The 14,511-nt window shown below is 44.9% G+C and overlaps 1 protein-coding gene across 3 annotated transcripts in view; it reads right to left on the bottom strand.

Moving 5' to 3' along the window:
* The window catches only part of KPNA6 (karyopherin subunit alpha 6), a 68,301-nt gene extending 58,754 nt beyond the window's left edge, over positions 1–9,547 (bottom strand). For all 3 annotated transcript variants that reach the window (XR_005746993.1, XM_040337057.1, XM_040337056.1), the window contains exons 1-2: positions 9,439–9,547; positions 2,295–2,428 (exon numbers count right to left, since the gene is read on the bottom strand). Coding sequence is in view for 2 of the 3 variants with exons in the window: in XM_040337057.1 (XP_040192991.1) it covers positions 2,295–2,428; positions 9,439–9,442 (138 nt within the window). In the remaining variant the exon portion in view is untranslated. The remainder of the gene's footprint in view (positions 1–2,294; positions 2,429–9,438) is intronic.
* Between the last annotated feature and the right edge of the window lie 4,964 nt (positions 9,548–14,511).

The following is a 14,511-nucleotide window of genomic DNA, read 5'->3' as shown; positions in this document are numbered from 1 at the left end:
AAATAAATAAAAAAAATGATGTCTCTTTAAGACGCTGGGCAGGACTGACGTTTTGACGTCACTTCCACCCAGCAATGCTATGGGGACGGGTGGGGGCCATCTTGCCCTCACTCGCATCCCCACACAGCAGCTGATCGCCTCCGCCACTGCCGACAGCTCCGGTAAGCGGCGGAGGGCGCGGAAGAGCGGCAGGAGCCCCCTCTCCCGCCACCGATAACGATGATTTAGCGGCGAATCCGCCGCGGAGACCGCCGCTATCGTTCACAGGACCGCTCACTGAAGAGATGGATATCTCGGTTGTGGCAGCAGCTGCTGCCGTTACTGAGATATCCATCTTTAAAAACAGGACGTATATATACAGTGGGCGGTCATTAACCGGATAATGATGGGGGAAAAAAAAAATAATTGCTGGGATAATCAATGACACCCCTAAACAATTTGACAAAACATGGGACCCATACATTTATAACCAATTACACCCTGAAAAGTGAAGTAGACTTTGCATCTGGTGAAATCTCCAGGTTTCACTCTTTGCCCTTTCTATTCTCTCAGTTTGATTCCCCCTTTCCGTTTTTGTGTATGAGGGGCAGCGCATACCTACGTGCTGCAGAAACCAACTGTAACGGAATGGCCCGTGGGACCCAGAGGCTCTTGCAGGGTGTGGGGTACTCCTGTTTCAGCTTCACCGATGACTCATGTCTAAAGTCATCCTATGTCCACTAGGGGCATAGGATGACTAAGAAATGATATATTGGATTACATGAGCTGGGGCAATAATAATTCACAATGTATTCCAGGATATCTTGAAATATTACAGGTTATTGATTCTAAACCCAACCGGTCAATAGAAAGCCACTCATTCAATGTGGGAACACCGACTGTTTAGGTGTTAATGTCGTCTGCTACTGTCATGTAAATGAATCTTAGTCTGGCTCCTAAGAACCTGTCATTGTGTGAAGTTCTATTGATAAATGTGGATTGTGAGTTAACAAGACAGTCTAAAAGGTCAGATGTCTGACTTATAAGCTGTAGTTAATATCAAGAGCTGGTGCCAGATGTCTGTCTACTAAAAGATGTGTATTGAGGGGGGGCTCGTTAGTAACCATTGTATGATGTTGTGGGTGGAGTGTGTCATTGTCCATTTGATTACTGCAAGTATTCTTTTTGGTGTATACAAGAGCCTGCCTTCTCAATAAAAATTGTCTATTCCTGTTGAACCAGAGAACAGAGCTGTGTCTCATTTCGGGGGGGGGGGGGGGGGGATTCGTATGGGTCGTGTCGCCGGATTGTGGAGTGTCGATACACGGCGTTAACCCCTGTCCCATTTGGGGTTCCGTTGCACCGACATTACTAGATAGTGAATAGAGGATATATGCATGCCTAGCCTGACATCCTTTGAGTGCAGCCTAATGGCTTTATATGCTCTAATACAGTGGTTCTCAACCATTCTAGTGCCGTGACCCCTTGATAAAATTCCCCAAGTTCCGGGGACCCCTAACGGTAAAATTATTTTCGTAGCGTGGGTTGTCAGCATCCAAGGCAAGTAATTTGTGCCCCTAACCCACGGACATTTAGCACTCCCTTCCACTCATACAGTATTAAAACCCCTTATGATACATTTGAGGATGTACCTCTCTTTCTTCCTCTTTTTTTTCCCCATCCCTCTCTCTAGCCGTCTTTCGTTCCCCTTTTTCTCTCCCTTCCATGTAGTCTCTATTTGTATTCCTTCTATTATTTCATGGTGGGGTTAATAGGATTAGTGGCGGGAGTTCTGATCAGTCAACTTAGGTGCTCTTAATCAAGGTCATCTGCTGATCTGAGAACTATAGTGGGGACTTTTAATGGCAACTCTAATCACAGGTAGTGTTACTCCGCATTCACGGTGTCTCAGACATTGTGGTGTCTTGAAGCAGTGACACCTATGCTGAAATCAGGAGATAGGGTCTCTTCCAGCCTCTCCCACTTCACATTCCTCACATCAGCTGACTTCTAGTCTCTGCCCCCAGCCATGCCGTGAACTGAATGGGCGGCTGCGGGCTCCAGGAACAGCCCAGGATTTGGTGACCCCCTGGCAAATCATCATTTGACCCCCAGGTTGAGAACCACTGCTCTAATAGGATATACTCTAGAAGCTGATAACTAGTACTACATGTAAGAAATTGTCTAATTTATTCTGCAGGAATACCCTCCTCTCTGTTTACACACTGTACTCTTTCTACAAATATTATGAAAGAGTTTTACAATCAGGCTAGCTGTTTTGCTCTACATAATATTTTTAATCCAGATATACTGACCTGTTGTTCACGTTTCTGTTTGCGGAGTTGAATTCCCTCCTCTTCACGCCTTCTGCGCATCTCTTCTGTGTTTAGAGCCTTATTTTTATAGCTCTTCATGCGACTGTTGTCCTTCCTGGGGCTCGTTATGGAATCTGGTGGGGAATGAACAGAATTTTTACTTGTGGGGCATGAATACTGTGATACTAGGAACAATTCTTAAAGAGAAACTGCTGTCTGCTCACATAATTTGTAATAAAAACGTATTTACCATTCTGAAGTTTCCCTCCAACCACTTTGCATTATATGTGTGTATATATATATATATATATATATATATATATATATATATATATATATATATACACACACATACATACACATACTGTGAATCTCCCTCCACTGAGTCCGGCTGCAACCATTTTAACTGTGGGCAGATTAGAGCGAGAGCAATCTGTGCATGAGATATATATATATATATATATATATATATATATATATATATATATATATATATATATATATATATATATATATATATATATATATATATATATATATATATATATATATATATATATATATATATATGTGTGTGTGTGTGTGTGTGTGTGTGTGTGTGTGTGTGTGTGTGTGTGTGTGTGTGTGTGTGTGTGTGTGTGCGCACACACACACACACACACACACACCACTTTATCCATTTAGGCCTATATGTATTCTACATATTTTTGTAAAAAAAAAAAAATTGCGCCCGCTAGCCTGGGATTACGAAGAGACGTACAGGTATGCTATTCTGCCGATGTACATCGGCGTGTAGTGGTCAGGAATCCGTTAAAGTGGAACTTTAGTCAGTAAATTAAGTCCTGCTAGATCACTTCAGACTGGCCCTATTTGCAGGTATAGCGGAAAAAAAAAGTGTCTCTACGGTTTAAAAATCAAAGTGTCAGCCTGCTCTGCACATGCTCACTCAGTTGCTCTCCATCTTTAGGCACTGCTGAATTTAGAGAGGCCAAACTGCCAACAGCTTGAAAGTGGATTTAAACCCTCCTATCTTTACAGCCAAGGAAGCTGCTTCTGTTTGATCTGCAACGTCCATGGTGCTGCACGTGATCCATTTTGACACCAGCCATTTGATGGCTTGACAGTTTGAGAACACAAGCAAATGTGACCGTTCGCAATCCCAACATCGTAGAGGTGACTGACATAGCCTAAACTTTCGTTCTTATCCTGTGTAAATACATTGATTGAATATGGGATATTTAACTTATTGTGCACAATTTCCCTTTTCCCCCCAGTGTAATAGCCACAATATGACATGTCACCACTATATGGCCACAAAACGAAGTTCTGAGGCAATTGATGGCAATTGGGCATTTTCCCTTTAAAAAGACAGACATTGAACGTCATACGCCCTGACAAAGCATGTTGACGTAGGCAGCGCCATCCCAGCACTCCACCATGCGTTCCAACTAGCGTGTGCCGAAACATCAAGCCGCCCCTTCCACATGGATTGACTGGATGAGTCTGCTCTAGAGGTCGACAGATATATATCGGCCATGTTGGAAAAATCGGCCGATTATTATCCAAATTAGGCCGATATGTAACACTGCCTGCAGCCGTGTCAGCTGAGTGAGGAGGAGGGTGGAATACGTGGGGGGGGGGGGGAAGAAAGAAAGAGAAAGAGAAAGAGAAAGAGAGAGACCGTCAGTGAGGTTGGATGGCGCTACAGAGAGCAGTTTCATTAATCGGCTGTGAAACCTGCCAGTGCCACCTGCTAAAGCCAACCAGTGCCTGCTAGTGCCAACCTGCCAGTGCCAACTAGTGCCATGCAGTGCCACCTGCCAGTGCCACCCTCCTCCTCACTCAGCTGACACAGGTGCGGGCAGTGTTAAATATCGGCCTAATTTGGATAATAATCGGCCGATTTCTCCAACATGGCCGAATATCGGTCGACCTCTAGAGCAGACTCATCCAGTGGAAGGGGCAGCTTGATGTTTCGGCATACGCTAGTTAAAAAGCATGGTGGAGTGCTGGGAATGGCGCTGACAACATCTATAGCAGGCCCTCATCTAGGATAAGGTTCTGGTACAGACAAATGGAAACCTAAATTCATTTAAAATGTTTTTTTTTTTTTTTTTTAAACTACATGCTTACCAGATGAATGCCCAGCACCCATTGTCATTCGTTTAACAATCCTTTGCCCATTAGTCTAGAAAACCACTTTTTTTTTTTCATACCCCTTGAAATTTTCCACATTCTGTCAGGTTACAATCAAAAATGTAAATGTACATTATTGTTTTTTTGAGACAAACACAAAGTGGCACATACTTGTTAAAGGGGTTGTAAAGGTAAAAATTCACTTACCTCATCCTTCGATTTTGCTTTTAAATATCCTTATTTCTTCTGAGAAATGCTGACTTCCTGTTCTTCTGTCTGTAACTACATACCGTAATGCAAGGCTTGCTCCCTGGTGTGGAGAAAGCCTCTTGAGGGGGGAGGGGGAGAGCAGGCAAGTCAGGACACTCTACTTTGCAGATAGAGAAAGGAGCTGTGTGTTAGTGGGCGTCCTGACACTCCTGCTCGCCCCCTCAAGAGGCTTTCTCCACGCCAGGAAGAAAGCCTTGCATTACCGTGTGTAGTTACAGACAGAAGAACAGGAAGTGAGGAATTCTCAGAAGAAATAAGGACATTTAAAAGCAAAATGGAAGGATGAGGTAAAGGAAGCTATTTAGGGGACAAAAAAAAAATCCTTTACAACCCCTTTAAATGAAAGGGAAATGATAAATGGTTTTCAACATTTTTTGAAAATAAAGATCTGAAAAGTGTGGCGTGCATTTGTAGTCAGCCCCCCTGAGTCATTACTTTGTAGAACCACCTTTCACTGCAATTACAGCTGAATTTTTTGGGGCTATGTTTCTACCAGCTTTGCACATCTAGAGAGTGAAATTCTTGCCCATTCTTCTTTGCAAAAAAGCTCAAGCTCTGTCAGATTGGATGGAGAGCGTCTGAACAGCAATTTTCAAGTCTTGCCACAGATTCTCATTTGGATTTAGGTCTGGACTTTGACTGGGCCATTTAAACACATGAATATGCTTTGATCTAAACCATTTCATTGTAGCTCTGGTTGTGTGTTTAGGGTCGTTGTTCAGCTGGAAGGTGAACATCCGCCCCAGTTTCAAGTCTTTTGCAAACTGGAGCAGGTTTTGTCTAAGATTGCCCTGCATTTGGCTCCATTTATCTTCCCATCAACTCTGACAAGCTTTCCTGTTCCTGCTGAAGAAAAGCATCCCCACACCTTGATGTTGCCACCATCATGTTTCACTGTGGAGATGGTATGTTCAGGGTGATGTGCAGTGTTAGTTTTCTGCCACACACTTTTGCCGTGAACCCCCACATGGCTTTTTGCAAACGGGACACTAAAGGTTCCCTTTAAAAAAAAAAAAAAAAAAAAAAAAAAAAAACACATGTTATACTAACCTCCACTGTGCAGCTCGTTTTGCACAGCGTGGCCCCGATCCTGGTCTTCCAGGGTCTCTCGGCAGCTGTCTCTGCTCCTCCCCGCAATAACTAACCCCTTTTATGGGAGCTCTCTCCCATGGGGGTTAGTTTCAGGCGTGCTCCCATAATACAGCCTGCAGCCATAGCCGCCGACTGTATCACTCGGCACTGCCCCCAGCGCACCACGTCATTAATTTGATGACAGTAGCGGTAGCCAATGGCTGCGCTGCCATCAATCAACCAATGAATGAGCCTAGAAGTGCATTCATGGTGCGGGACTTGCGAGGGGTCAGGTAAGTAAACAGGGGCTCGGGGGGGGGGGGGGGGCGCTAATCCTCGAATGTTTTTACCTTAATACATTAAGGTGAAAAAACATGAACCTTTACAACCCCTTTAAGGCAGGGGTTGACAAAATCCGGGCGCCAGGTTGCAATTGCGACAAGAAATTGTGACCTGGCGCCCCGTAATTGAGGCCACGGCGGCCGGTAATTGAGGCCGCGGCCATCTCCTTCCCTCTAATTAGAACCCCCAAACATTATATATATTTTTTTATTCTAACACCCTAGACAGTAAAATGGCGATTGTTGCAATACTTTCTGTCACGCCGTATTTGCGCAGCGGTCTTACAAGCGCACTTTTTTGGGGAAAAAATATATATTTTTTAATTAAAAAAAGTGTAACAGTAAAGTTATCCCAATTTTTTTTTTATATTGTGAAAGATAATGTTACGCCGAGTAAATTGATACCCAACATGTCACACTTCAAAATTGCGTCCGCTCGTGGAATGGTGACAAACTTTTACCCTTTAAAATCTCCATAGGCAACGTTTAAAAAAATCTACAGGTTGCACATTTTGAGTTACAGAGAAGGTCTAGAGCTAGAATTATTGCTCTCGCTCTAACGATCGCGACGATACCTCACGTGTGGTTTGAATACTGTTTACATATGCAGGTGCTACTCACGTATGTGTTCGCTTCTGCACGCGAGCTCGTCGGGACGGGGCGCATTTTCTGGCTCCTAAGTTTTTTAGCTGGCTCCTAGATTCCAAGCAAATTTGTCAAACCCTGCCTTTAAGGCTTTCTTTCAACAATGGCGTTCTTCTTGCCACTCTTCCATAAAGGCCAGATTTGTGGAGTGCACAACTAACAGTTGTCCCGTGGACAGATTCTCCCACCTGAGCTGTGGATCTCTGCAGCCCATCCAGAGTTACCATTGGCCTCTTGGCTGTTTCTCTGATTAAATGCTCTCCTTGCCTGTAGACTCTATAACTTTTGCGCAAACCAATCAATAAAGGCTTAGTACAATTATTTTACCAAAAATATGTAGAAGAATACGTATCGGCCTAAACGGAGGAAAAATAATATTTTTTAAATATATTTTTTGGGGATATTTATTATAGTAAAAAGTAAATATTATATTTATTTCAAAATTGTCGCTTTATATTTGTTTAGATCGCAAAAAATAAAAACCGCAGGAGGTGATCAAATACCACCAAAAGAAAGCTCCATTTGTGAAAAAAAAAGGGGAAAAAAAAAAACATAAATTTTGTTTGGGATCCACATCGCACAATTGTCAGTTAAAGTGACGCAGTGCCCAATCACAAAAAGTGGCCTGGTCTTTGGCCAGCCAAATGGTCTGGGGCTTAAGTGGTTAAACTTCTCCACAACTTTATCCCTGACCTTCTTGATGCTGTTTGTTCACCAAGGATCTCTAACAAACCGATGAGGGCTTCAAAGAACAGCTGTATTTATACTGAGATTAAATTACACACAGGTGGACTTTACTAAATTAGATGACTTCAGAAGGCAGTTGGTTCCACTAGATTTTAGTTAGGGGTATCGGAATAAAGGGGGCTGAATACAAATGCACTCCACACCTTTCAGATATTTGTAAAAAAAAGTTTGGAAAACCGTTTATCATTTTACGTCCACTTCACAATTATGTGCCACTTTGTGTTGGTCTATCACATAATATCCCAATAATATACATTTATGTTTTTGGTTGTAACATGAGAAAGTGTGGAAAATGTCAAGGGGGTATGAATACTTTTTTAAGGCACTGAAAAAGGGGGGGGGGGGTTAGGTGGGTGTATATACACATAACCTACACACTTCCTGCCCAATGGCTATGGAAGCTGGAAATCACTCAAGAAGATAGTTATTTCAATGATCTCAATTTTCTTCAGAGTCCCAAGCTTAGCAGCCAGCCTGATGCATTGCGTGTGCACACACACACACACACAGTCGAGCCGCTCAGCACAGCCATTATTCAGAGAATTTATATTTTTTCTCAGGATCAGCAGAGAAGGGATGCAATGTCAGACTTCTGCAGAGCTTTCTGCAGTACCTTTGTATTGGATTTCTGTTTTAAAGCTGTAGGAAGTGTGAATGAACTACAAAAGCACTCACTGGCACCCTTGCAGTTCTACAAGCGGTCTGCTGATGGGACTTGTAGTTTTGTCATTCACAAATTCCTGTGAATGAATGACTCGCTGTGCTGGCCTGTTTTTAAATTGCGACAGCAAGAGAGTAAACCCCCCCCCCCCCCCACCAACTTTTTTTTTTATATTGGTTATTTTATGCAATTACCAAGACTCACAAAAAACACGAAATATGTTCCCCTGTTCCTGATGATTGCGGCGATACCACATGTACATGATTTGTTCTTTGTACCCATAGTAGGGCCAGGAAACCCACATTGTTTTTATTTATTTTTTGTCCTAAACACTGACACTAAGGTTCAGTTCGATTTAGGATCCAACTTGTAAGACCCAAAGTCGCAGGATATGCAAATGCATCTATGAGAGCAGTTCCAATTGACAACTATTCAATCGCTTCGACTTCAGAAAAGGTTCCAGCACTACTTCCATGCGACTTTGATAAGGATTTAATGCCAGAGAGTGTAAAAGTCCATCAAAGTCATATCAGTCAGATTCTAAAATTGTGCAACTTTACGCGATAGGTTATGGGACATAAACCCATAACATTCTGAAAAAAAATGTGACATCTTTTTACTTGGCGCAACATCTTTCACATTATAAAAAAAAGGGGGTTAACTTTAGCTTTTTTATAATTCATGAACGTTTTTTCTCCCCAAAAAAAAAGCATTTGAAAAATTTCTGCGCAAATTGCATGTGTCATAAAAAGGTCCGGTAGCAGTTAAAGATGCAGACATAAAAGGGTACTGGCTACAACACAGTAGTCCCTAAACACTTCTAAGGGCTCTGTGTGATAAGGAGTGCGATAGACAGGTGAAAGCAGATGTGCTCAGTATTCTCTGCCCTTCACCATGACAGTACCTGAGGACAAGTGACATGCCACAGACAGGAGTGCTCCTTCCTTCATTCACACACATTGCCCTGAAGCCTGACATACTCCTCTTCTCCTAGGAATTCAAGGAGCAAACCTACTGAACAGGTTACCAACACTGGTCACCATTCAGGGCAGACAGGTAATGAAAGTCTGGGGAGAGCCCACCACACACACAAGGGCACAGGACACTCCTGCTGGGGCAGCACTCTCTGGGTCTGACACACTTCCAGGGTGGGGTTGCTGTGGCCAGTGAATAAGTCCCTAAGCAAGCTATACAAGGCGGGTAACGCTGTCCCCGAACTCCTATTCCAGCCCCATGACACAATTTTCCCATGTCACGTTCCCCCGGTTCTCACCCATGCTGCCCCCCGGTCTGTCAGGCCCTCTCCCGGCTCCTTCGGGACAATATGTCTGACTAACGGAAGCCTCTAGACGACAATCTAATGAAGGCGCGGAGCGAATGGGCGTGCGTAACGTCTAGGAACTCTGTGCGTGTGCGTGCCACAGGACCTCGACGTGCGTTCCACCGGCTTAAAGGGGAAGATTCGCGCTACAGGCCTGGCGGTAACGTCCTTCTGATGAAGCGAACGTGCTAGCTGCGATAATGGGGTTAGAGGGGTGCTGGTCTCCTGGCCGTCCAATATCTTCTGTACGGCTGTGTGTACATGATGTGTTCTCAGTCAGTCTACTGACAGCTCCAGGCTGAGTGTAAAGCTTACTGTGTGAAAAATGTTTATGGACTGTCTGTGGGGGAGATTTACCAAAGCTGGAGAGTGCAAATCTTGTGCAGCTCTGTATGACAACCAATCAGCTTCCAGGTTTTATTATCAATGCTTAATTGAACAAGCTGAAGTTAGAAGCTGATTGTCTACTAATAGGGATGAGCCGAACCTCCCCCAACCCCCTCCTCCTGGTTAGGTTCGCAGCAGAACATGCGAACAGGCAATAAATTAGTTTGAACACGCGAACACCGTTAAAGTCTATGGGACACGAACATGAAAAATCAAAAGTGCTAATTTTAAAGGTTAATATGCAAGTTATTGTCATAAAAAGTGTTTGGGGGTCTTGACCCAGGGGACATGTATCAATGCAAAAATAAAGTTTTAAAAACTGATTTTTAACCACTTAAGACCCGGACCATTATGCAAGTAAAGTTTCTGGTCCCTTTTTGTGATTCGGCACTGCATCGCTTTAACTGATAATTGCGCGGTCGTGCGACGTGGCTTCCTAACAAAATTGGCGTCCTTTTTTTACCACAAATATAGCTTTCTTTTGGTGGTATTTGATCACCTCTGCGGTTTTTATTTTTTGCGCTATAAACAAAAATAGAGCGTCAATTTTGAAAAAAATGCAATATTGTTTACTTTTTGCTATAATAAATATCCCCAAAAAAGATATAAAATTATTTTTTTCCTCAATTTAGGCCGATACGTATTTTTCTACATATTTTTGGTAAAAAAAAATCGCAATAAGCATTTATTGATTGGTTTGCACAAAAGTTAGAGCGTTTACAAAATAGGGGATAGTTTTATGGCATTTTTATTAATATTTATTTTTTCATTCCTCGCTGGAAACTGAGTGGAAACTGGAGCATCGCTGGAGAATGGATCATTGTTGGACACGGAGAGATGGGATTACATCGCTGGACAGACATCGAGAGACTGGATTACATCGCTGGAATTTATTTTTTATTTTTAATAAAGGACTCGTCTTAAACTGTCTGCTGTGATTGTTAACATTTTCACACTTTTTCTTTTGTGAAATGGTAGGGGTAGGGGAGAGGATGTCCCCAGTTGTGGGGATGAGGCCCATGTCCCCATCAACATGGGGACATCCTCTCCATGTTGAGGGCATGTGGCCTGGTACGGTTCAGGAGTGGGGGCGCTCTCTCCCCTCCCCCCTCTTTTCCTGCGGCCTGCCAGGTTGCGTGCTCGGATAAGGGGGGACCTCACACCATTTTTTTTTTAATTTTGGTGCAGAGTTCCCCTTAAAATCCATACCAGACCTAAAGGGTCTGGTATGGATTTTTGGGGGGAACCCCACGCCATTTCTTTAAAAAAAATGGCGCGGGGTACCCCTTAATATCCATACCAGACCTGAAGGCCCCGATATGGAATTTGGGGGGGGACCCCCACGCTTTTGTTTTTTTTGGATAATATTCATACCAGACCCAAAGGGTGCAAGAAACACTGAGGTGACTTTCGGGTTTGAACCAAGCATACGAATGAGGAAGAAAGTCAGAAAAGGCTCTTGACAACCCAGAGAACTAATCTCGGAAACCCTTTTGGCCGAAGTGATAGCAACTAGGAAAGCCAAAGTCTTATTGCTCCCCGGAAGAACTGTCGAATTAAAGGGTGAACGGCCCATGAGGTTCCGGAGAAAGCAGACAGAGCTCAGACTTGAACCCAGAGGGAGCTGATGATTAGAGACAGATCTAGGCCTGACAGAATAAAGCTGAGGATATCCTGGATTCCAGGGGTCTCTACATGACCTGTCAGCAGAGGAAGAGAATTCAACGAACTTGGCCCATATTCTCCTTTAGACTTTATTCATACTCGACTTTCTTGAGCTCATGAGAGTGGAGATTACTCCTGAAGCGCACCCGAGAGATTCCAGCCTCTCCCTCTCAAGAATCAGACAATCAGTCTCAGTACTGCCGGACAAGGGTGCAGAACTGTCCCCTGAGAAAGAAGGTATGGCCTGAGGGGAAGAGGCACCAGATCCCAGAAGCTCAGCTGGGTCAGGAGGGGAAACCATTGCCTCTTCGGTAAGTAAGGCGCTATCGCCACCACCTCGACTGCTTCCGCTTGGAGTCTCTGCAGGAACTTGAGGATGATCGGAAGCGGGGGAAAGGCAAATGCCCTGTTGAAGTTCCACTGATCTGTCAGGGCATCTACCCCGAAGGCCTGACTGCAACGGTAATACTTCCTGACTTTGAAGTTGCAGGGGGATGTAAATAGATCTACTTCGGGATCGACTCCCAGGGATACGATCCACACGAATGTCTGCGCATAAAGGGACCACTCGTTGTCCAACTGTTTGCGAGACAGGAAGTCTGCTTGGACGTTGAGAGTCCCGGGGATAAAGACTGCCGAAATATTGGCTAAGTTTCTCTGGGCCCAGGACATAATAGGCTTGACTTCTTGGAGCAGGGTGGAGCTCTAAGCGCCCCCTTGCCTCTTCACGTAGGAAACCACTGTGGTGTTGTCCATCCTTACTAACACTGATTCCCCTTTCAGGAGGTGAGTGAAGGACTGAAGAGCACACCAGGCTGCCTGAAGTTCCAGGACATTCGAGTCCGGGTTGTGAAGACGGGCATCCTACTTGCCTTGTGCAAGTTCTGACCTGCAGAGGGCTCCCCAACCAGCACCGCTGGCATCGGACGTGACTGTAACCCACGGAACGGGGGCAGTGGAGTGGCAGGTGAGCAGATTTTTGCGCTGAAGCCACCAGAAGAGGCTGTTCCTCATTGATGGTGTTATGTGAAAAAGCTGATTGATGTCCCCTGATTTCCGTTGTTGAAGAAGCCCTGTTTGAAAGGGGCGTAATCTCCACAGCGCCCACTTGACCATGGGGTTCGCGGAGACATTGTGCCGACAATTTTCAGGCATTGCGAAGCCCTCAGGCGTGAGGAGTCCAAAGCCCACAAAATTCTCTCCCGAATGACCAGAATCTTCTCCACTGGGGGGGAGATGGTGCTCTCCACCGTATCGAACTGGGCCCCTAAATAAACCAGGCGCTGGACTGGTTCTAGATGGTTCTTCTCCAGGTTTAGGAGCCACTCGAGTTTGACTAGTGTAGCGGCAGTGTTGCTCATCTTCCTTTAAAAAAGTAATTAGTTACAGTTACAAATTACTTGTCCGAAAAAGTAATTGAGTTAGTAACTCAGTTACTTCATTGGCAAAGTAATTAGTTACTCAGCAAAGTAACTGACTTTTTTTTTGCCGGCGTATAAGACGACACTGTGCCATCTGTAAACATGCCTCACTGTGCCTGTAACATGCCTCACTGTGCCTGTAAGTTACAGGCACAGTGAGGCATGTTACAGGCACATGTTACCACTGCAACACACACTACACTGACCACTGCAACACAGACTACACTACACTGACCACTGCAACACAGACTACACTACACTGACCTCTGCAACACAGACACTACACTGACCACTGCAACACAGACTAGACTACACTGACCACTGCAAAACAGACTAGACTACACTGACCACTGGAAGCCTACAAGCATGGAGGTAACCAGGCAGCAACATCCAGAATGTTCGCTGGTGTAGCATGGAGTGCACCAGTGGCCATGCTGGTGAGAGGGATGGAATCCCTGTCTGAAGGTGTGCACCAAATGGCTGCAGCCAGGCAATGGGCAGAGACACAGCCATATCTAGTAGATGGTGTGTGAGTGTGGTACGGTACCTGCAGTGCGGGAGTCTGTGGGGGCCGGTGTGACAAGAAAGGCCGCAGCGGCCGGCCTAGGCCAAGCTGGTGTCCAAGGGCCCGGGTCCGAGGAGCCTTGCCTCACGGGAGCCGAGCTGAAGGCGTCCTTTGCACTTAAATGATGTCAGCGCCGAGACCTGCCTGATTTTCTTGATCCTTCATCGGATCCATGGGACGGAGGAGGAGGTAGGTGGAACAGGCCAGCTCAGACCTGTGGCCACATGACCGGCCATGAACGAATCACAGGCCAGCTCAGACCTGTAAGAAAGCAAACTCCTGCACATGGGTGGATTGTCCAACAGTTAATCAATATTCCACATGGAACACACCAACAGTGTCAAAAACAGGTAACAGAGGCCTTGCTGCCCTTTGTGGACGGGGAATGTCCTAGTAGAAAACGACAAGAGCAAAGAAAGAAAGGCGCACCAGCTTAGTGTGTTACCGTTGACAGATTTATTCAAATAAAATGGTAATAAAAAACTACTCACAAGAGAGCTGATATAACGGGGATGGGCAGTGCTGGATGTCACACACTGAATAGAAAAAAGGGGGGGGGGGTAGCAAGCAGATGAATGGGTACATGAACTAAATAGATAAATACATGAGAAGGAAAAAAGAATGGCAGGACAAATGTAGTGTATTGGAATATAAACAATACTGCAAAGTGGGCTGATTGATGATGACAGCCAAAGGAATCATCAGTAATGGATGCAGCGGTGTCCCCTGACATTAACGCCTCCTAATATGCCCATAGCTAGAAGACCAGGTGTCAGGTGGTAGATGAGTAAAAACACTAGGCATTAGTAGACCGGGGCTGTACTTACAGTTGGACCATGACGGTGGGGACAGAGAGATCTGCGGATCCCCACTCCTCCAATCAGGACGCTTGCCAGCGAAGGGGTGATGTAATGACATCCCCAAGTGTGCCGCAGTTACATGCCCGCCGCCCGTGAAACTGCTGTACATTACGGCGGTGCGGCGTCT

The sequence above is a fragment of the Rana temporaria genome, chromosome 2 (genome assembly GCF_905171775.1).
Source record: "Rana temporaria chromosome 2, aRanTem1.1, whole genome shotgun sequence".
NCBI lineage: Eukaryota > Metazoa > Chordata > Amphibia > Anura > Ranidae > Rana > Rana temporaria.
This window is presented reverse-complemented; position numbering and strand designations above follow the sequence as displayed.